This window comes from Nelumbo lutea, chromosome 1, assembly GCF_056320005.1.
Source record: "Nelumbo lutea isolate HS-2025 chromosome 1, American lotus-T2T, whole genome shotgun sequence".
NCBI lineage: Eukaryota > Viridiplantae > Streptophyta > Magnoliopsida > Proteales > Nelumbonaceae > Nelumbo > Nelumbo lutea.
Genome location: NC_142684.1, coordinates 72,606,096 through 72,629,026, shown reverse-complemented (window position 1 = coordinate 72,629,026; position 22,931 = coordinate 72,606,096). Strand labels below are relative to the sequence as shown.

General features: G+C 39.4%; 2 protein-coding genes and 1 pseudogene across 2 annotated transcripts; 1 reads left to right on the top strand and 2 right to left on the bottom strand.

Annotated features, from left to right (window-relative positions):
- The first annotated feature begins 6,906 nt into the window (after window positions 1-6,906).
- On the top strand, window positions 6,907-7,341 carry LOC148875298 (stigma-specific STIG1-like protein 1). Its single transcript, XM_088964014.1, has one exon. It carries the CDS (start codon window positions 6,907-6,909, stop codon window positions 7,339-7,341), a length of 435 nt encoding a protein of 144 aa, XP_088820140.1.
- A 1,778-nt stretch (window positions 7,342-9,119) lies between these two features.
- On the bottom strand, window positions 9,120-9,733 carry LOC148875297 (uncharacterized; annotated as a pseudogene).
- Window positions 9,734-14,879: 5,146 nt separating this feature from the next.
- Window positions 14,880-15,596, bottom strand: LOC148875296 (uncharacterized). Its single transcript, XM_088966800.1, has one exon. The coding sequence runs from the start codon at window positions 15,556-15,558 to the stop codon at window positions 15,067-15,069; it is 492 nt and encodes a 163-aa protein (XP_088822926.1). The 5' UTR covers window positions 15,559-15,596; the 3' UTR covers window positions 14,880-15,066.
- Between the last annotated feature and the right edge of the window lie 7,335 nt (window positions 15,597-22,931).

Sequence of the window (22,931 nt, the reverse complement as noted above, 5' to 3'; positions counted from 1 at the left end):
AATGTATCGAGACAAACTTGGTCCTCAATTGGGAGAAGAGTCATTTTATGGTCAAAGAAGGCATTGTTTTAGGCCACATAGTTTCTTAACGGGGTATCGAGGTAGACAAAGCAAAAATTGACCTAATCTCTAAACTTCCACCTCCCACTTCTGTCAAGCAAACCCATTATTTTCTTGGACATGCTGGATTCTACCGATGATTTATTAAGGACTTCTCCCAAATTTCTAGATCATTGTGCAACCTCCTACCAAAAGATGTCTCATTCAGCTTTGATGATGCATGTCTTAAGGCCTTCAAGTACTTGAAAGGGGCACTGACCAAGGCTTCAATTCTGCAACCTCCTGACTGGTCTTTGCCCTTTGAAATCATGCGTGATGCCTTCGACCATGCCATTGGAGTTGTTTTGGGACAAAGGGTGGATAAACATCCTGTGGTGATCTATTATGCAAGTCGTACCCTCTTAAAAGACCAATTGAATTATAGCACCATAGAGAAAGAATTGTTAGTTGTAGTGTTTGCTCTGGAAAAATTCCGCCCGTACCTATTGGGCACCGAAGTGGTTGTCTATTCTGATCACTCAGCCTTAAGACATTTATTGACTAAGAAAGAGGCCATACCTAGGCTCATCAGATGGATCATTCTTCTACAAGAATTTGACCTTAAGATTCGGGATAAAAAGGGCTCTAAAAATGTAGTAGTTGATCATCTGTCTAGAATCCAATTTGAGAAGAGTGAACTTGTACATGACTACTCTTTTCCAGATGAACACCTCTTGGCGGTCTCCCACAATACACCTTCGTGGTTTGCTCATATTGTAAACTATTTAGCAGTGGGTAAAATTCCTGAGGGGTGGTACAAGAATGAGAAGGACAATTTCTTCTCATAGCTCAAATACTATTTCTGGGAAGACCCTGAGCTATTTCGTCTTTGTTCGGATAAAGTAATTCGAAGATGCATCCCCGAGTCTGAACACCAAAGTATCCTTAATTTTTGTCACACTCTTGCTTGTGGGGGGCATTTTTCGGGGAAGAAAACAATGGCCAAAGTACTACAAAGTGGCTTTTAATGGCCAAGTTTATTTAAGGATGCCCATGCTTTCAGTAAAAATTGCCTAAGATACTAGGTTGTCAGGAATATGTCCCATAGGGATATGATGCCACTTAATCCCACTCTAACACTTAAAATCTTCGATGTTTGGGGCATTGATTTCATGGGACCATTTCCACCATCATCTAGTTACGAATACATCATGGTGGATGTTGATTATGTGTCAAAATGGATTGAGGCGGTAGCAACCCGGACCAATGACCACAAAGTTGTAATGAAATTTGTTCAAAAGAACATTTTCTCCAGGTTTGAGTGCCTGCGAGCAATCATTAGCGATGGGGGGTCACATTTCACTAATGTACAATTCCGTGCTTTGCTCCGCAACCCCTTGCCATCCCCAAACAAATGGACAAATGAAAGTTTCCAATCGAGAAATTAAGAGTATTCTGCAAAAATCTGTTAGACCGAACTAAAAAAATTGGCCCGATAGATTGGATGATGCACTTTGGGCTTAATGGGCGGCATATAAAACTCCCATTGGAATGTCTCCTTATAAGCTAGTCTTCGGCAAAGCTTGTTGTCTTCCTATATAATTAGAGCATCGTGCCTATTGGGCCATCAAAAAGTTCAACTTCGATCTAACCCAAGCTAAACCTCACCGAGCTCTACAATTAAGTGAGCTGGAAGGACTTTGCAATGAAGCCTATGAAAACTCTCGCATTTATAAAGTCAAAATGAAAGTGTTTCATGATAGAAACATCTCTCGAAAAACATTTGAGCCTGGTCAAAAAGTTTGGCTCTTTAATTCTAGGCTACGATTGTTTTCGGGGAAATTAAAATCCAGATGAGATGGGTCGTTTGTTGTTTATAAAGTGGTGAGGTTAGAATAGTTGATCCCAAGAATGGAACCATATTCAAGGTTAATGGCCAAAGGCTTAAACCATACATAGAAGGAGTATCTGAGAGTAGAGGAGTTGAGACTTTTAGTCTGGGTTATCCAGTTATGTTTGTCAAAATGAAAGCATTTCATGATAAAAACATCTCTCGAAAAACATTTGAACCTGGTAAAAAAGTTTGGCTCTTTAATTCTAGGCTACGGTTGTTTTCGGGGAAATTAAAATCCAGATGAGATGGGTCGTTTGTTGTTGATAAAGTGTTCGAGCATGGTGCGGTTAGAATAGTTGATCCCAAGAATGGAACCATATTCAAGGTTAATGGCCAAAGGCTTAAACCATACATAGAAGGAGTATCTGAGAGTAGAGGAGTTGAGACTTTTAGTCTGGGTGATCCAGTTATGTTCGGCTGAAGACATTAAAGTAGCGCTGATTGGGAGGCAACCCAACGTAATTTTTAGTTTTCTACTTTTAGGATTAGAGTTTTTTTGTTTATTTTCTTGATTCAAGACCAGGCAACATACCTTGAAATCCTCAGGAAAACCCTACTCGTTGTTCCCTTTGGCCCAAATATTCTTTGCATCATTCTAGTCATGCCATTAGGGACAATGGCATTTAAGTTGGGGGTGAGGAAAGAGAGAGAAAATTTGAAAAAAAAATTGTGAAGCTAAGCCTTTAAAGATGGCGAATTAAAATTGCATTGATATTTTTAAATTTTTTCATTAAAAGTGAGTAACAAACAAAAAAAATTAAGGAAATTGATAAAAGAATATTGAATTCTATAGAAATTGGTAGCAAGTGATAGGAGTAAAAAAATTGGTCTTGTTTGAATATTATTGAAACCATTTAGAAATTAGAATATACCTCCAAGTTTGGCCCTGTCTAGATAGGAAGAGAAAGATTGAGAAATTAGACAAAATTATTCAAATTGTTAAGAGACAGTGGACTACCCTGAATAGTGTTGCGAAAAGAGAGAGAGAGAGAGAGAGAGAGAGAGAGAGAGAGAGAGAGAGAGAGAGAGAGAGAATAAAAGGTTAATGGACACCATAGACTTAGTAATCGGGTCTCTTCACCTTAGTCAAGTGTCGAGATTCACGTCAAACAGAAAAGGGAATGCCAAAGACACTTACCTAACACTTAGTAACCGAGTCTCTTCACCTAAGTCAAGTGTTGAGATTCACGTAAAACGATGAAAGGTAACAATAAAAATAAGTTCAAAGGTAGAAATTTGTTATTAGAAATAATAAGAAGAATACCTGTTTGATTTTAAAACCATTCTCATCTTATCAAAATAGTTTGCAAATGGAAGGGTAAATAAGATTTTTAAGCCATGTTTTGATAATATTCAAAATAAGACAGTTTTACCCCTAAAGCCCAATACCGATCTATGTAGAGTTTGAGAATGCTGGAATCAGGATGCTTGGTTAATTCTGTTAGGGATGACTTTGCAATAGGAAAGATCTATATACTCAGTTTAATTTTAAGGTTGCATTGCTAAGGGACTAGCAATGTTTAAGATGGGGGTGTGATACCCTGCATTTTGATGCCTTTAAGGCATAAATTTTGGGGTATTTTTTGCCTTAAAATAGTCAAAGTGTATGATTTTCCTAGTTAAAATAAATTATGTGACTTCTGAGGGTCTCTATGCAAATTATGTAGAAAACTGGGAAGTTTTCTATGCTAAAGTGCAATTTTATGGAAACTGGTGTGAAAACCAACTAAGAGAGGGAGTGTTTTTGTAAAGAATTAAGAACATGAGGGTGCCTCCTATTTGCTAAACCCAGTTGGCGCCCATCCTATTGTATTACTATGCTCCCCTCTCCTTAGCAAACCCTAGGGAGCCTTTTTAACCTAATCTTTTCACTCTTAGCAAATCCTAGCCGCCCCTAGGTGTTTAGTCTCCACCCTCCACCTCTTTTAATCTCAACCACTCATTTTATGGCTCTCCTTTATAGCTTTTAAACCTTAGGGCACCACCTATTCTGTTAATCCTCACCATTCAGCCCCTCACCTCTAAATCTCAGCCACTCCCTCCATCTTATATCCCAACCATTCAATCTAAGGCACCACCTATTCTTTTAATCTTAACCCTTCAACCCTAAATGTTCTAATCTACACCCTCCATTTCTAGGCGCCCAAATCTCAGCCCTACATAATATTGGGTGCCCTCTCCTTTTATTTTTCAGCCATAGGATCATCGCAAAACCATCTTAGCCATCCATTAGCAACCCTAGGGTGTCCCTAACTTTGCTAAATCGTAGTTGCCGCTCCCCATTTTTCTCCATATTTCCAGTTGTATCCACCCTTCTCTATAAAAAGGGTCCTAGGGGCCCTGTAGAAGGGGTTGGTCAATTCACCTAGGTAAGAAGGAAGGATGATCTTGAGAAGTCCAAGGGTAGAGGAAGAGGAGGATGCCCAGGCAAGATGAGGGATTCCTACTTGCAGTTCGTCAACACCACTACTGCCACCTCTGGATTTGAATCTCAACCATTTTTTTTCAATTTTAGAATTACTTTATGTTCTTTAATTTTTAGTTTAATTTTTCCTTATTGCAAATTTATTTTTATTAGACTTAATTTGTGTTTTATTTCTTTTCTGTAGATCTGAAATTCGGCCAAGTAAGATGGAAAGCCTAGCTCGAGAAATTCGAGGGTCAAAGGAGAGATCCGAAGATTGCTACCTCTGATCAGATTCTCAGACATTTTTATTTTGTTCATTTTATTTATTTGTCTTTGTTATTTATTTTTATGCACTTGTTATTCTCAGTACTATTCGAATTTGGTTTTAATGAATTCCATTTTTCTTTAATTAATTAATTTTATATTTTTGCAACTCCCCTTTGTGTTCTCTCTCCCGATCTAAGTACGTAATTATTTTTCCCTTGCTTCACTGTGGATACGACCCATTCTCATTACCTTTACGATATTTGTAATTGTTTGAGAATAAAAAAAAATTATAAATATTAAACTGGTGTTCCGAAGTGGTTAACAACACGCTTCCGGACACACCAAGTGGAAGCCTCATAATGTGAATATGTTCAATCTAGGGATGGTGTCAGCCAAGGATAGACTTATGGTTCCTCTACTGTTGTGCGTCGTGAGGAAGAAGATGAACAATGTTCGAGGGATTATAGTGTTGCTGAGATAGGGCTATTTTAGTAAAAACATATGCACATTAATTGAAAAAGGGAAAAATAGGTATTTTGAAAAAATGACCACTTTTTTAATGTTTTCCGTCTTGGTTATTGATGGAAGGGAGGTATTTATTGATTTTTTCAAAAATAGAGAGGAGGTTTTTGTTAAAGTGAAACTATAGGGGAGGTTTTTATGATTATCAGAAACTTCAGGGGAGGTTTTTGTATTTTACCATTTTTTTTTAATTTGATAGGTATGTGGACCAAATTAGTTGGCCACATTTGATAGGCCATAATCTTGTAAGTTTAATCTAAACCATTGAATTAGAAGAGAAATATAAAATTATACATACAAAGTTGGAAGCTGCTGGCTTTGTGGCAAATGTGAAGTAGGTTGTCTATTAGACTGGATTTGGTCCAATCCGATCCAGTTTAATGTGAGTCCGTCACAAATGGACCGGGTTCAATCCAGTGAATATTTTAGACTATTTCGGATCGGTCCAATTCAATGTTTGGACCATTCAATCTATTTAAATTTGTTTTAATTTAGATTAATTCTAACCCAAACCTGGTCCATTAACATCAATATTATTATCTTCTATCAATGGATCAGATCGATATTGGCTCATTCCAACCCAAACCAATATAATTTAATTATGAATGGATGAAATGGAATCCAATCCAATGAATATTTTGAACCATTTTAGGCTGATCCTGTGGACCAGATCCAAACCAATTGGATTGATTTGATTTCTGATATATTGTCCCAATTCTTATCAATGAGGAATTGGTTCTTCCCAATTTCGAACTGATTCCAATCTGATATATATAAAAAATTAAATGTATAATATATTAAATAAATTAATATTATATATAATATTTTCAGTTGATTTATTACAATTTTGGGTCATTGGGGCAGAGCTGATTGTTGTGAATACCGATGGATTCAATTGTGGATATAAAATTATAGACTCTATCGGGTCATTACAGCGCCATATAAATAATTGAAAGATATAAGTTGAGAAAAAATATCTGTTTTTGTTTAGTCCTTAGTCAGCTCATCGAGAAACTCTTCAGTTTACACTTTGTCAATTCTTTTTATGTACCAATTTCCAACTCTGGGCAGCTGAATTTCTCCGATAGCGGCAAGGCAACATGCAGAGTGGTTCAGGACCTGCCGTTTTTGGACGTTCTGCGCTGCCAACTTTTCCCCATGAAATCTTGGGTGAATTGCTGAATAGAGTCCAGGGTTTAGAGCGAAAGGGTCAAATCACAACAACGGTTAACGCGTGCCTCTGGCAAGAACACAGACAACCTAATTAATTAAACCTCCAAATTAACACGATAGAAGCTGGGTTGAAGAAGTAACTGTGGGTTGAGACTTGAGACCGCTGCTAGCTGCTGTCAACTGTCAATCCTGTGTTGTTTTTGCACTTGAACAAGGCGCTGGAAAAAGGTTGGTTGAGTCGGGCTAAATACGTAGGTATTATGGGTCTCACCCTCTTTTAGAATTTGAGGGTTTAATTTTATCATGTGCCTAACTTGTGTTTACTTGTATCATCGGCTCACTCGAAGTTTATCCTTCTAAATTCTAAGTAGCCGTGGAATTAGACCATCCCACTATAAAAATTATGTACTATCTCATACGCATACCCTCCTCTCGTACATATATGATACAGCTCTAATTAACAAACTGATGAGTTATTTCTCTAAGTTTCACTATAAAAACCCTACAACCCTGCTCTGATCTCTCTATCCCATCATCAACATCTTCATCTCTCTCTACTATATATCTTTCTTCTGTCCCTATATATCCGTCTAGCTAGCTTGCCATGAAGTCCGTAAAGATCTTCTTGACGTTGGCAGTTGTCATGGCTTTGGCCATTGCACTTGCTGCAACACCCACTACTACTGGAGAAGATAATAAACCACCGACAAACCTCTCTGATGACCTTCCTTTCCCATTTTCTCTACGGGGGAGCAGCCGCTTCCTCGCCGGCGGGGGTGCAATGACTTGTGACCGATACCCTAGCATCTGCCGCACAGTGGGTAGTCTTGGGCCCGACTGTTGCAAGAGGCAATGCGTGAATCTTTCGACCGACCAGTTTAACTGCGGCAAGTGTGGAAAGAGGTGCAAGTACAGTGAGATGTGCTGTGGTGGAGAATGTGTTAACCCTTTCTTTAGTGAGAAGCATTGCGGGCAGTGCAACAACCGGTGTGTCAAGGGGACTTCATGTGTATATGGGTTCTGCAGCTATGCTGGCTAGCTGGCTAATTAGTATCCAGTTCATGTCAAGTGTGTAGTGTAAGGTCGGCTTCTAGTTATTTGCATTTACTATGTATATAAGTAAACAATAAGAGACTGCCTTCCCTAGTTGATGGGCTAGGCCATTGTCTCATGTTAGAATTAAAGCATGTAACTTTGATAATTAATTATATAATATCTATTGATTGCACTTATATAATTTATCCAATTATTCCTCTTCCTGTTATACGCATCTACAAATTAATGCAATTTAATAAATTAATGTAGTGAAATAAAATAATGGATAAAATAGTTTTACTTTCCATGTAATACATATAAGTAACCTTATGACATTTGATTACCTTATTTATATATTTGCCCTTTAGGGGGGAAAGATGGTCAATGGGATTTTGGTTCTCATTACCAAAAATCCCATGTTCTTTTTTCAGATTTATGTGGGAATCATGGAAAGTTTTTTTTTTCTTAAGTATCATTTACTAGTGTAAGTGATTCCCTTCTCTTAGGTGGGAAAAAATAACTTTCCCACCTTAGGGAAAAGTTGTCAACACTTAAATGGAACAAAAATACTCTTTTTAATAATGAACTTTTATAGTTAAAATGGTTATTGTGTTATTTACATGAGAAATAAAAGAACATAGGTAAATGAACCTACTCGGGTAAATTTTTAAGTATTTTCCAGGAAAAACTTACCTAGATAAATAACTTACCTAAAAGCGATCAAGGCCTTAAGGTAAATAGTATTTTAAATATCATCTCATTTATTAGAATGATATTTATTTCTCCTTAGAAATTTGTGTTGCATTTTTGTCTGTGAAATTGCATATAAATACTATAAATTTTCAAAAAATAAAAAAAGATAAAAGCCCTCCATAATGGAGGAATAATTAACTAATAATAAATAGATGATGTGGAATTATTTAGATTAGTTGCTAAGGTGTAAGGTGACATTCGTGGGTCGTTACTTTAGGGACATATATACAAAAGACAGTCCTTGGACCACTATGATTTAAATACCACACATAATAGTATAAAATCTATGAACCTTTTCGCTAAACCAGCATGTTCAGTTTGTAATCTATATATTGAAGATTGAACTAAAGATTTCTTACGCTAAAAATCAATCCAATTGGATGAACTTAACCAACCAACCAGAATACGAGTTTGGATTAGCTGCACTTGATGGCGGTGTTAGGGTTGTTTGGTCTAAAGGGTGTACATGGGGTCTACAATGTTTGTAGCTCACTTTGAAAATATATTCAACCACTGAAAGGCAGCTACTACAGTATTATTAAGTCTTCAAAGTTTATATGTATCACATATTAATTTGCCAACTGGGAATGTCTTGGATCAGGGGACAAAGGACGTGCACACCGGTCTAGAGCTCCATATAACTAACTTACCACGTGTTGCTTGTGTCAAGAATCGGGACCCACCATTGAACGGATTATATTCCAACCAAAACAACGGCTGTGCCAAGAATCAGCTTAATTTAATTTAGATAAGTTTTGACCATTCCATTTGGGCATTATTAATTTGAAAAGCTGCAATTTAGAAATTGTAATTAATTTCTAAACTGTCCAGCTAAATGCAGTAACATCAGAAGGCTGCAGTAATCTTTTGGGCGCGCAATCTAATTTTTGGCTCAGCTGAGCTTGTACGTAGAACCCATCAGATAGTGAGTTGGGTTGTTCAAAGTATTAGACACGTGGCAAGAAGCATGCGCAGAGCAGAATACATGTTTTTGACATTTAATTTGAAGTATTAAACATAGAAGGTACAAGAGCAAAGAGATCAACAACTTGCTGAAGAGGTCATCTGAACTCTGAAGAGAGATCGATGACCCGCTTTTATTGTTTACATATTTAACGAATTAAAATTGCTAGAGAATTAATCAGCAATCAGCCATTAATTAGTTAATTAAGCATAGCTGCACATCCCATACACACACTTGCTTCCCTTCTTGCACTTGTTGTTGCACTGCCCACAATGCTTCTTGTCCATCAATTGGTTCACGGACTCACCTTTGCAACATATCTGTGAGTATTTGCACTTCCTACTACACATCCCGCAGTTGAGCCTGTCTGTCAACACATTCACACACTTCTTCTTGCAGCAGTCAGGCCCTGGATTCCCTTTAGCGCGACAAACTCTAGGAAACTTATTGCATGTCATTACAGTCCTCCGGGCCTTAGCTTGTGCGAGGAATCGGCTTGTCCCCCGGAGAGAAGATGGTTGCTCAGTTTCAGGCAAGGAGAGTGTAGAAGTGTCGACAGTGTCATCCTCCTCTACCACAGACTCAACCTACAGTAGTTCTTCTTCTGTTGGTGCTGCCACAAGAGTAATGGCCAAACCATCGCCATTGCTAAGATCAGGAAGATTTGTAATGACTTCATGGTAACAGAAGGTACTGAAGGTATGTGATTCCTGCAGTTGCCAGCAGTTAGTATATATTAGTGAGGTGATCTAATTATTTCGGTGGAAGGGGTAGTCTAATTCAACGGCTACTTATTTGGTTCAAGTAAAACAAAGTTAGGCTGCCGGAGAAATTCTGGGGCGTCAACTGAAGGGGGGGGGGGGGGGGGGGAAGAATGTCAAAATGATGAAAAGCTTTCTTCCAAGCTTAACAAACTGAAGTGGAATATTATTGAAACACCAAATAGGTGTGACGAAATTTTCGTCTTTCTGGGCTGGAAATCCGATTTTCTCTTTGAGGGTTTACCATACGTAATTAGAGGGTTGTCAAAGACAGTTGTCAACTTTGGGTCCAGCTAGGCGCTAGCTCAGAGAATGAAAGTCTATTCAACATTTGATCGCTTAAAAGTTGACCAAACTGAGATTAATTTGTCCGCTGAAGATGGACTCTAGCCCAGTGTGCCAGAACCGAGAGACGACGCCATCCATGATGTAAGACATCCGTGTTGCTGTAAGCAACCTCTCATACATCATATGTCAGTAGCCATGAAAAACAACGACGTTCGTCGCAAGACTCGCTCATGTGATTGAACAGAGGATCGAGACTTTCTTCTGCAAGCTTAATTAGTTTAATTTGGTAGAAGAAAAACCGTTATAATTGCACTTGCAGCGATCAGCTAGCTCCTTTTCTTCTAAGATTTAATTGTTAAGAGACGCGCTTATATCTCTCTCTTATTCCTTTCTTCCTTGGTAAAAGTCTAGTTTAATTAGTTCTTTAGCTTGACTAATAACCGACCTATCACGTAATAAACAGGCCAACCATGCATTCTGAAAGGCTGAGCTGACCGTCTGAAATTAATGCTTAATATATATATGTATATATATATATATATATATATAAGGTGAAATATTGTGATGGTGATGGTCATGAGTACCGTTGGATCAATGATATACGGTTCAGGAGTTTAATTAGTTATTTAGCTTCATTAATAATCATTTGATCGGATTTAGATTCGAATCAATATTTATGATATTCAATCAAAACTTAGGATCAAATCTAATTCAAATATATTTTAATTCAAAACTGATCTAATTTGTTTGCATTCCTATCAAACCACTTGCCTACAATGACCTATCTAATTAAATCAGTAAACCATTTGATATGGTTAATGGGGTCATTAATCACACTTTTTTTATATGATAAATATATAATATTATAGAATGTAACCAAAATTATCTACATATTTTTATATTTTTTCTATAATTTTATGTATTTTATTATTTAATAATAACATCATGTGTTGATCCACTTGACATGGATAGTTAAACCATTAACCCACCACTTGGATTAAAAAACCATTTTTTCTTTCTCAGTTGATTTTAAATCATGTATTACATTTTCATCATCAATAAAAATAATTCTTATTTTTGCACGTGACAGTATCAAATGACGATGGTGATAATAATTAATAATCAAAGGACCTTACTGGTTGGACCGTTAACCTATTTAACTAGGAAAGTTGACTATGATTAAGACATTAATTCATTTTTTTCTTTGTATTTTAGCCATTTCTATCTTTACTAACAACAATTCTCATTTTTTCAAGCATATTTTTGTTTAATATGAAGAATATATAATATTAATGTATGTTCAAATTTTCTTATAAAATTTATAAAAAATTATATTTTTTTATTTTTTAGTATTTAATTTATGAGTTAATAAAAATTACTTATTTACCAAGAGGAAATGCAATTCCAATATATTGTTTGAACATTGATTTTTAATATTGCGTCAAATCAATTATATATATATATAGTATATATTATTTATATATAATATATATGCTATTTATTATTTATTTATAAATATATTATTTATATTGCATTTTTGTAAACTTTTTATATGATGAAAATAGTTGAGAAAATACTTATATTTTTTGTTTTTTATTTCAACTATTATATTTTTCTTTTTCTTTTAATAATTTATTACTTTTTAAAAAAAATTAAATCAGAACATATCAAATTCAAATATCCAACATCTTGATTGGATTCGGATTCGAATCAATGTTTATGAGATCTGGTTGAATCTTTAGATCAGATCAGATTTGATATACCCTAATTCAAATCTAATCTGATATGTTTGCATCCCTACCAAACCACTTGCCTACGATGACTAGCTAATTAAATTATTGAACCATTTGACATGGTTAATCAGGTCATATGTTAGACATTAATGCTCTTTATTTTTTATCTTAATTTTTATCCCATTTCTATCATTAATGAAAATAATTCTCATTAACCACACTTTTGTTTTATATGATGAATATATAATATTATAGAATGTAATCAAAATTATTGACAAATTTCTAAGTTTTCTAGAATTTATGTATTTTATTATTTAACAATAACATCCATTTGACATTGATAGTTTAACCATTAACCCACCACTTGGATGGAAAAAACATTTTATTTTTTTGGTTGATTTTAAATCATGTATTCCATTTTAATCATCGATGAAAGTAATTCTTATTTTCACATTCAAATAAATCTTGTATTCCACCTTCATCATGGATAGTAAATCATGTATAAACAAAACTATAAATGTTAGATTTAATGAGAGAGAATGTGATTTATTTAATAACTTAAATGTGGGACTTAATGAAAGATAATTGAATGTATTTAATAAATATTCTTTTAATTACATTTTCTTTCATTTCAATGGAGATAAACTAAATTCAAGATGAGGGATATTTTAGTAAAGAAAAAAATCCAGAACCCAATACCTCCTCATTCACACTTTTATATATAGTGTAGATTTAATTTATAGTTTAATGTAGCAAAAGGCTAAAAATGTTAATAATGCATATGGTAAAGATTAAAGCTAGGTATTAATGGGTACAAGCACTGGAAAAATATATAATAAAGGCTATGCATCAGGCTTCTTCTCTCAGATGCGAATTTATCAAAAAATATATGATGAATTACAGTTGGGAAAAATTTCACCACCCACACTCAACAAGAATTCTTGCCAAGAATTGATATCCATGTTGACATGTGTCCAGGGTCTCCTCAATTTAACGTCTGATTGATGAAACTCAAAAAAAAAAAAAAATTGTTCTTTAGAAACAATTCAATCTAAAAGCTTAAATTATTAGCTGAAATAATTGAAATTTTGCAATGCATTGGTTTATATGTATAGTATTGATGGTGACTCATCGATGATTCGGATCTTCTGTTCACAAAAACTCTGTCTATGTCTACCCACAACACACTATTCCCTTGAATTGAGAACATCTCCCCCTGCATAATACTATGTAGGAGGATGAGATATTCTCTATATGTGGCTGTGATGTTATGTGGGTAGACGTGGGCAGGGTTTGTGTGGACAGGAGATCCGGAGTACTCCTTAGCGATACAGCAAATTGGGTTGGATTTCTGGAATTGACTTGTTTCAGGGGGTAGACAGGCCTTATATTGATACCCTTGAATATATTTGAAAAAAAAACCAAAAAAATAGAGAAATAAATAAAAGTACCCAAAGATACAGTCCATCCCATACACCCCATCTGATGTATTGGCATGTATCAAAATTTAAAACCTTGATTAGGTAAGGTCCCTAAACAGCTAGGTTTTTATTCTCTAACACACGGTCTCGTGTGAAGGCCCATTAGTTTTGAAGTGTGAACAAATATAGATTCATGCGCAAATTTTTTTTTTTGAAATTTAATTAATTAATTATAATAAGGGCAGTGATGATTCAACACTAGACCAATTGATCAAATAGGCTTTGATACAAAGAATCTATTAGGTGAGGTACCCAAATAGGTTTTTATTCTCTAACGGTAGCCAAGGATCACTATTAATGATGGTTGATTAATCTATGCCTCCTCATTTTTGTCAAAATTAATGTATGAATGCTCAATGAGGTGGCATTAACATCGATCTGCCGTGAAAAACAGGGTTTACCTACAATTTAATAGGAGCCAAAGTTGTCACACTTTCAAATAACCTTTATATGGAATGGATCGATCGAAGAGCAACTAGAGACAGTGGACGGCCAAAAATTATAACCTTCAAATATATTTGAAATTCATAAAATTAAAAAAAAATTAATTTTAATAAACAAATTATCTTGTTTTGATTTTGTGAGAAATTAAGGTTAGGGAAATCCATACAAACTCCCTACCTTTCCCTTACTTTCCCTACTTTTTCCTTCAAACCAAACACAGTGTAAAGAGACAGGTGTGACATGGATATCCACTTTCAACATGAATTCCTGTTGAGAGTGGGCAACGATATTTTTTTATTACCCTCGTTTCAAGCTAAATGATGAAGAAATAACAAAGCTTAGATTTTTTAAGTTAGGCTGTATTTGGTTGCAGTGCAAATTTATTTATACTAGTAAAAATGCATAAGAGTACAAATATAAAAAATGCAAATTCTTGTTTAATTTTGTTTTGGGTTTTACTTTGTGTTACTTAATGTCTTAATTTATTTCATTTGTACTGCAATCAAATAAAATAAGTTTAAAATTGAAACAAAAATACGTCAGAATTTATATTTCAAATCATTCACACTGCCGCATCAGTGTAAATTTCCTTGCATAGCAATCAAACACAGCCTTACTTACATACTAAGAGCTTTTGCTTTTGGGGCGCGTTGTGTTACTTGAGGTAAGGTGGTTGAGCACTGGTGTTCCCGAGAAGATTGGAGTTTTACCAAACACAGTTACTGGCGTTCCCATGTGAGGCCCAGCTTACAACGGCAAAAGCTCTCCCAAACAGTAGTAAGGAATTTTTTTTTTCACTTTGAGACCGTGGTTGCGATTTTCCATTTTGCTTGTAAGATTATTTCATTCCAAGATTCAAGCATAGCCTTGTGTGTCTGTGATATATATATATAGAGAGAGAGAGATGATTCATGAAAAAGGGTTTAGAACCCTTTGGATTTGGTGATATAGAGTTTGAAATGTGAAGTTTTTCTTACAGCAACAAACATATGTATCAAATTGAATCTAAAATATTTCTACCAAACAAAGAAAATTGAATCTAAAACAATGACTTAGACATTTACAAAATGTCAGTAAAATATGACAAAGGACATCAAATGAAGTGATGCCCGGCCTTATTAAATAATACACAACGAATCCTATTTGCTAGAAAACTAATAATCCAGATTTGCTGGGCGTATAATGGTATATATGAACATCTATCTGTTCACACGATAATCGAGCCGCATATCAAGAACATCTCCCCATGAATGATAACGTAAGATGTTCCCGATATGCAGCCGGATTGTAATGTGAAAATTTTTATTAAGCGTAGCTGCACATCCCGTATACGCATTTGCTCCCTTTCTTGCACTTGTTGGTGCACTGTCCACAATGCTTCTTGTCAACCAGTGGGTTCACACACTCGCCTCTGCAACATATCTGTGAGTATTTGCACTTCCTCCCACACATCCCGCAGTTGAGCCTGTCCGTCAACACATTCACACACTTCTTCTTGCAGCAATCCGGTCCCGGACTCCCCTTGCCGCGACAAACTCTTGGGAATTTATCACAAGTCATTACAGCCCTATCCTTCACCTGTGCAAGGAATCGGCTAGTCCCTCGGAGAGAAGATGGTTGCTCGCTCTCCGTCATGGGGACCTCAGGCTCATCATCAGAATAAGTAGTGTCGTCAACTGTGTCATCTTCATCAACCCCGACCATTTGTACATTTTCTTCGGCCGGAGTTGCAGCAAGAGGAATTGCTAAAGCCAGCACCGTTGCTAAGATAATCACGAGCATCTTTAATGACTTCATGGTGCTCAGACTGTCAGACACAGAGAGAGAGAGAGAGAGAGAGATTTGATAGTACGTAAATCGGGGGATGGAAAATGAAGCTGGGCGGAAGGGTTTATATAAGGAGGATTTACAGGAAGAGACTGAAGTATTGTTAGTGGGGTGGTCTAATTCAACGGCTCTGCGATGTAGAATTTATATATGACGGAAGTTAGGCTTCAATGGAAAATTCAAATTTAGAGAGAGAAATCAAGCAAAGGAAGAAATAATATGGCTTGATTCTTTGATATTATTATATTGAGGGAGAATGAGGCAAACTTCTAGCTAGGTGGGCTTGACCTAAAAAAATGAGGTCATCAGCCCCGTAAAACAAAAGGTAGGTCAGCGTTTTTTTTTTAATTAGAAACAACTTTTGTGCTTTTTTGTCGGTGGATAACAAAGCCACGTCCGTTTTAGCAACAAAAGCGAACGTCGAAGGTCGAACCTCGCACAGGGCGCGGCGCCTCCCTGTAGCCTGTAGGCGGCAAATGAGTATGCCCGAGGTATCCTAGTCGGGCAAAGTGGACCATGTTCCAACTTCCAACATCCCGTGTCCCCGGATCGGATCTAGAAACATTCGTACCTGATCCGATTGATCCAAAACTGTTCTTAAAATCACAAAAGAAATAAAAAAAAAAAAGTTTTAAAACAACAATAGCTTTTAATATACGTTAATAAATGTGTATAAATATTAAATATAAAGTCCATTAGTTATATTTATATAATTTTTATTTTTAATTAGATAAGACGTTGAATTGAGTATCAGATTTCGGAGTCCATTGACAGATCGACCTATTGACCCATGGAAATGGCTTTCATAAATCAGATTTGGGAGTCCTTCTAAATTAATAAGTGGCCTGGTAAAAATTAGTTAGGAAAATTTAGATAGATTTCATTGTTTCCTGTACATTAATTAGTATACCCACAACTCAGTTCTTTCTTATCGCACCTTCATTTATATGTCTAACCGTATAGTAGTTGATTACTTGATTTCAATATAATTGTTTTAGACCTATTGTTCGGTGTTTCTTAATATTCACATTTTGTACAATAAAACAGATTTCAATATAAAGTTCCCGCTTCACTAGGGCATGCAATAGATTAATTAGAAGCGGCACTAAATAAAAAAAAATGAAAGAGAGAATAACCTTCTTCCATTATTTCTTAATGATCTGATTCTTCATTTACTTAGTACTTACTGCTATTGTGATGCTTGGAGAATAAACCAAACACCGTTTCAGCCAAACCGTCGATCGCTGCACTAATACACAGAGAATTCCCAAAGGGCATGCAGCAGTCATGGTTGGAAAATGAGTAGCCACACGTAGAGCTGTCAATTGGACGGTTTTGGGTTGGATCCAAACCGATCCAAATCATATCAAATCGGCTTTGGATAATTCATTATAGTTATTGAATTATATCAACCCAAAATAAAATCGCCCGTATTATATTGGTTTGAATCGGTCCAAAACCAAAACCCAGTAGTTCAATCGCCATTTCGCCAAACACTACCGATTTGAATCAAAACCAAAATCGAAACCATCCGACTTCGAAACTCAAAGAAACCTTCGAAGGCTCAAAGTTCTGAAAAACCTGTTCGAACATTCGGCAACTCTTCTCCGGTGGTCGTGGCTCTTCTCTTTGGCGGTTCGAAGAGATGGTGGATAGAGGAGATCGAACCTTCATCCACTGAAGCTTTCCCACTTTTTTCCTCTCCGTTTCTCTCGTTATCTTATCGACCCAACCGACCTAGCTTCCTCTCCCTTGTTATTTTCGTCTGAAATGAACCATCGCTGCAACTCCTAGTAACGGCAGCACTCTTCTCTCTATTTCTCTCCCACTCACCCGTTCTCTCTATCACTATCATTTTGTTCTCCTTAGTTCTTTTCTCTTCTCCCTCTCCCTCTCTATCCTTCTCTGCCACCATTTCTTATCATCTTCTCATCGGCGCATTAATAGAGTTACAGCGATGAATGTCCCTTTTGGTTCTCACTCCATTTCGAGTCGGCAGTAGTGATGCGACGCAATCTGGCTGCTCCTAACTGGAGATGATTTAACTTCCAGTAAACGATGCACTTGGGGGATCTGCACAAAGAGAATCAGAGAAGCCGGGGGTGCTTACCCAGTGAGGTTGCTCCGATGCTTAAGTCAGTGATGTGCGAACTGTAGGTAATTCAGAAAGTAGGATAGCTAGTAAGCAATGATTGCACGTACCTTTGCCCCCGAAGGGTTGGGGTCTTTATATACTGGAGTCCTCGCGGGTTTTTCAGAGTGGTTCCGGGATTCTTGCCGTGATGAGGCCCGTTATTGTATTAATAGGGGATAACGTCGCCAGCCGATAAAGCATATCGCTACCATTCGAATCGGTCGGAGGAGATAAGGCCAGTTGTTACAAGGCATAATCCGTGAAACGTGGAATCCGGTGATGAGATCTTCGGGGTTAGCAAGTGGAGGTCGGTCAATATTACCCGAACTGATGCCCCCGGGTCCGACTTGTTACGAACACCAAGGTGCCTAGTAACCTAGGTGATCTTGGTGTAATCGTGCCCGAAGTGAACTTGTCTCGAAGTGGATTTGCTTCTGAGGTGAACCTGCCCCGAGGTGGTTCGGTTATCCAAGCTCGGTCCATCACAGACTTGGGTACAACGGTATGAGCTGTCGTCCTGTCAGCTAGGTCATGTCCACGTGCCCCTCTATTATTAGGTCGGGCCAAATCACCCTACATCAATTGCCCCCCACTCCCTAGGCCAGGGGTCTTGACCCTCAAGGGGTCGCACAGCCGATTTTCCTAGGAGCCGTTGGTTTGCTTCGATCTCGACCGTTAGTTCTCGGACATAGAAGCTATAAATAGGAGGGTCCACGACTCATTTCTCGCCACAAATTCTATGATTGAGCTCTCCCGATGTTGTATTGGAGTCTTCCAGCTCGGTTTTCTTTCCGTTTCCCACTTCGTTCTTTGTTTTCCGTGAGTCTCCCTTAGCTTTTTCCTGTTTTTCAATTATGTCGAGTTCTAGCATAGATAGGCTTGTAGATAGTGTTAGCAAGGTGGAGGGCATCGTTGTTCTTGTCGGGGAAGTCAGCCCACGGAAGGGTGCCTCCCCTCACCGGTTTGCGGAGGGAACCTTTGACCCCAAAATTGAGCCATCTTAGCTTAGGGAGATCGAAGCCCAGGAGGAGGGTCCATCCTCCATGTCAGGGGCCCCAACTTCTTCTCGAGGTTGGAAGCCTGATGACTTCGGGCCTTCGAAACTGTCTTCAGATAGGTTGATGTACTTGGTGTCCCGTTATCATCTCCCTAATAGCTTAATCTTCAGCATACCACTAGGTCAATACCCTTGGGCTCATGATCACAATGAGCTCACCGATTTTGAGGAGCAGCTCGCAGTAGGGCTGTGCTTTCCACTCCACCCCTTCCTGATAGAGGTAATTAAATTTTACAACATCACCATTGACCAGCTTCATCTGAACTCTATTCGGAACATAGTTGGTACTATTTCTTTGTTCCACGCCTATAACCAGCCTTTAACCCTTGATATCTTTAGCTCAATCTGCGCAATCAAGCGAAACTCAGCATGTCTGCATGGGGACGCACGACAGAGCTATTACATCTCTCCCAGGTCTGGATTCAAAATCCTGTCCGGCTGCCCGAACAAGGTTTCGACCCGAAAAAGACGACACCTCATCGTCCGTAACCCGGAAGGGTGGTCTTTTCCAACCCACTAGAGGGTGGCTACCCAGGCCCCTCGGGTGATCTTGGATGCAGAGACCAGGGCGGTGATTAACTCTTGGAGGGACCTCGGCCTTGAGATGAAGAGCTTCTTGGCCAAGGAAGCACTAGTGCGAGCTGGTTTGAGCCTTCCTGGTAGGTTTCCTTTCAGATACTTTCTCAAAGCACCCTTTAAGCTTTTTGACTAACTGTTTGTTTTTTGCAGCCACAATGCCAGAGGTTGAAGCATAGAGCCTCCTGATGAGCTCCCGGAAGGGGACAAAGCAGAAGGTTGCAAAGAGACTTCATCGGGAAGTCGAGCCTTCAACATCTAGAGCAACCGAGGCCCTGGCCTTGGAGCCGAGCTCCTCTGACCCCCCAGGGAGGAGGCCCAACCTGCAGACCCCGAAGTGGTTGCGATGGAGGGCTGCGAGGAGGAAGTTCATCCTTAGGAACCGAAGGATGCATCAGCTTCAGAGGAGCCTGCTACCGAGACAGAGCTCATCCCTGCTAGCGAGGGAGAGAGCATCACGAACCACGTGCACGCGGTGCGCAAGAGTCGGGATGTCGTCTTTCCAAGTGAGGTTGCGCGATGGGCTAATGTGCCTCCGAAGCGGCTCTTGGGACTAACCTCCAGTCACTGTATGGTGGTAAGCACTCCACCTTCGGCTTCGCTATCTCTTTCTTTTTTCCTTTTCTTTTTTTACTTACCTCGATTTTCCTTTGAAAGGTCAACTTCGCCCTTCATGCATTGGCTTGTCAGTCCGCGATCAACTCAAAGTAGGCTCGGGACACCAAGGTGGAGGCACGAAAACTTCACTGCGAGCTGGACTTAGCCCGGGGTGAGGTACTTCGAGCAAAGAAGGGAGCTGAGTGCCAGAAGCAGCTGACCGAGGAGAATGCCAAGCACAAGGAGCAGATTTCTGCAATGGCCGCAAAGCAAGAGGAGCTGGTCGCGACAATGACCGAGGAGAGGATGCAACTTCAACGAGAAATCAAAAACCTCGAAGCAATGGTCCAAGAGTGAACTCAGATCTTCAAGACCGCCATCGAGGAGGCATGGTCTGAAGAGAGAAATAAGGCCGTTGAATGCTTCAAGGAGTCCTCAGAATTTCGCGATCTTCAGGTCCAATATAGTTCAAGCTCCTACCGCTCCAGGTTCAAGCTATGCAGATATCTAATTCAACAGAAGTTCCTTGAACTTGACCTCAGTGCCATTACGATGGCGGGCTTAGCTCCAGGGCTGGCCAGTGTAGCAAACAAGGAACCTGACTCGTCAGAGGTGGAGAGCGATGACGAGGTCGAAGTAGTGGACCCCTCGGACGTGGCCGACAGTCCTCCCGCTTGATAGTCTTTCCTTCTTTTTGTTTCTTTTTGAATCATGGATGTATACCCTGAAGCCATCGAGCTCAAGTCACAATGGAACCTTTGTACTTAAAATCACTTCATCAATGAAATATACTCTTTTTTACTAATCTTTGCATAAAAAATATTCTAAGTGTGGGTTACTCCCGATCTGGGCAGCAAATGTATAGGTTTCCCGAATTGTCGAGCTACTGAGCTGGACAATAAGTAAAGATAACCAAAAATTTTTCTAAGTGAAGATTACTTCGAATTGTTTGCCCAGACTACTAGTAGGAGTAACTCCATGTAATCTACCCCGAGGTGAGTGGCATTATAGAGCATATACCCGACCTGTCCGTGCACGGGCTACACATTTAGATGTTGGTTGTCCCTAACGGGTCCAACCTGTTGTTATATGCCGAAGTGGGCTAGACATCGTAGGGTTTATACCTGATTTGTCTACACCTTAGGCATTAGAAGTATTTTGCCTATGCCGAAGATGCAACTAGGACTTATATGCCCATGCCGAAGAGGTGACTGGGTCTTGGGTGTCCATGCCGAGGAGACAACTGGGACTTATATAATGACGAGCCCGTCAATTCGGTACCTTAGCCCTTAGGCCTTGGGGGTGACTTATTGTCCACCCTTCTTGATTCTGCCCATGCCGAAGAGGCAACTGGGGCTTATACAATGCCGAGGTCTTTTACCAGCTTGACACTTTTAGTCCTTAGACTTTTGGGAGTAACTTAGAGTCTGCTCTCCAGTTAGATGATCACATGTAGTACCGCCTTAGATTGCTGACGTTCCACGTCCGAGGCACCTATTTCCCTTCTAAGGTTTCGAGCTCATACGTACCTTCCCCGAACACCCGCTTTACTCGGTAGGGTCCTTCCTAATTCGGTCCAAGCTTGCCAACATTGGGCTCAGGCACCATGATTTTACGAAGCACCAGGTCACCAATGCGGAAGTTCCGCTTCTTGACTCTGGCGTTATAGTACCGAGCCACTCTCTGCTAGTAGGCCGCAGTCTGAATGTACGCGAGGTCCCGTACCTTTTCAACTAGGTTGAGGTTGGTGCGTAGTTCATCATCGTTTGCCTCTTCGTTGTATGCCTCCAGGCGTAGCATAGGCACTTTGATCTCGGATGGGATCACTAGCTCCGTGCCGTAGGTGAGGTTGAAGGGGGTTTCACCCATGGCGGTCTTCACAGTGGTTCGATAAGCCCATAGTACACTAGGCAGTTCATCTACCCATAGTCCTTTAGCTCGGGCTAGGCGTGCTTTCAGTCCACGGAGGATGGCCCTATTCGTGACATCCTCTTGACCATTTTCCTGGGGATGTGCCACCGAGGTGAAATTCTGCTATATCCCCATCTGACTGCACTAGTTCTGAAATTTGATGTCCTCGAATTGCTTGTCGTTGTTAGAGATAAGCACTCGAGGTAGTTCGAAGCGGCACACTATGCTCCTCCAAAAGAAGTTTTGCACGCTTCGTGCTGTGATTGTCGCGAGAGGTTCGACCTCCACCCACTTTGTGAAGTAGTCCACTACTACCACTAAGAATCTCCTCTGTCAGGTCGCTGGCGGGAATGGTCAAAGGATGTCGATTCCCCACTGCGCGAAGGGACATGGGCTAGTGAGATACTTCAGGTCAGCAGTAGGCTGGTGGTGGGCGTTGGCGTGCGTTTGACACTTGTCGCATCTTTTGACGAGTTCAAGCACATCAGCCTTCACCGTTGGCCAGTAGTAACCCTGTCGTAGCGCTTTCTTGGTGAGAGCTCTGCCCCCCAAGTGTCCGCCACACAGGCCTTCATGAGTGTCACGGAGAATGAGCTCAGCTTCTAAGGGTCATAAGCAATGCAAGTAGGGGAGCATGTAGGATCTTTGGTACAGCCGTCTGTCTATTATGACATACTTGGCTGCCTGTCTCTCTACCCTTCTAGTTGCATTGTGATCTACTGGGAAGGTCCCATGAACCAAGTAGCTCGCGAGTGGGTCGATCCATCTCAGCTCTGCTTGTGCAACAGGAGCGACCTCTTCTGCTCCCTCGAGAATGCTAGGCCGAGGCAGGTTCTCTATGTACACGGCCCTCATGGTATTGTCGCTTGTGCTGGCTAACCGGGACAAGGCATCGGACTCAGCGTTCTCGGATCTCGGGATCTGCCTGATGAAGTAAGACTGGAAACCGCGTAGAGCTTCTCTGACTTTGGTTAAGTAGGCGGCCATGGTTGGCTCATGAGCCTCATACTTGCCGGTGACCTAGTTGACCATGAACTGGGAGTTGCTGCAGATAATGATGTGCTTGGC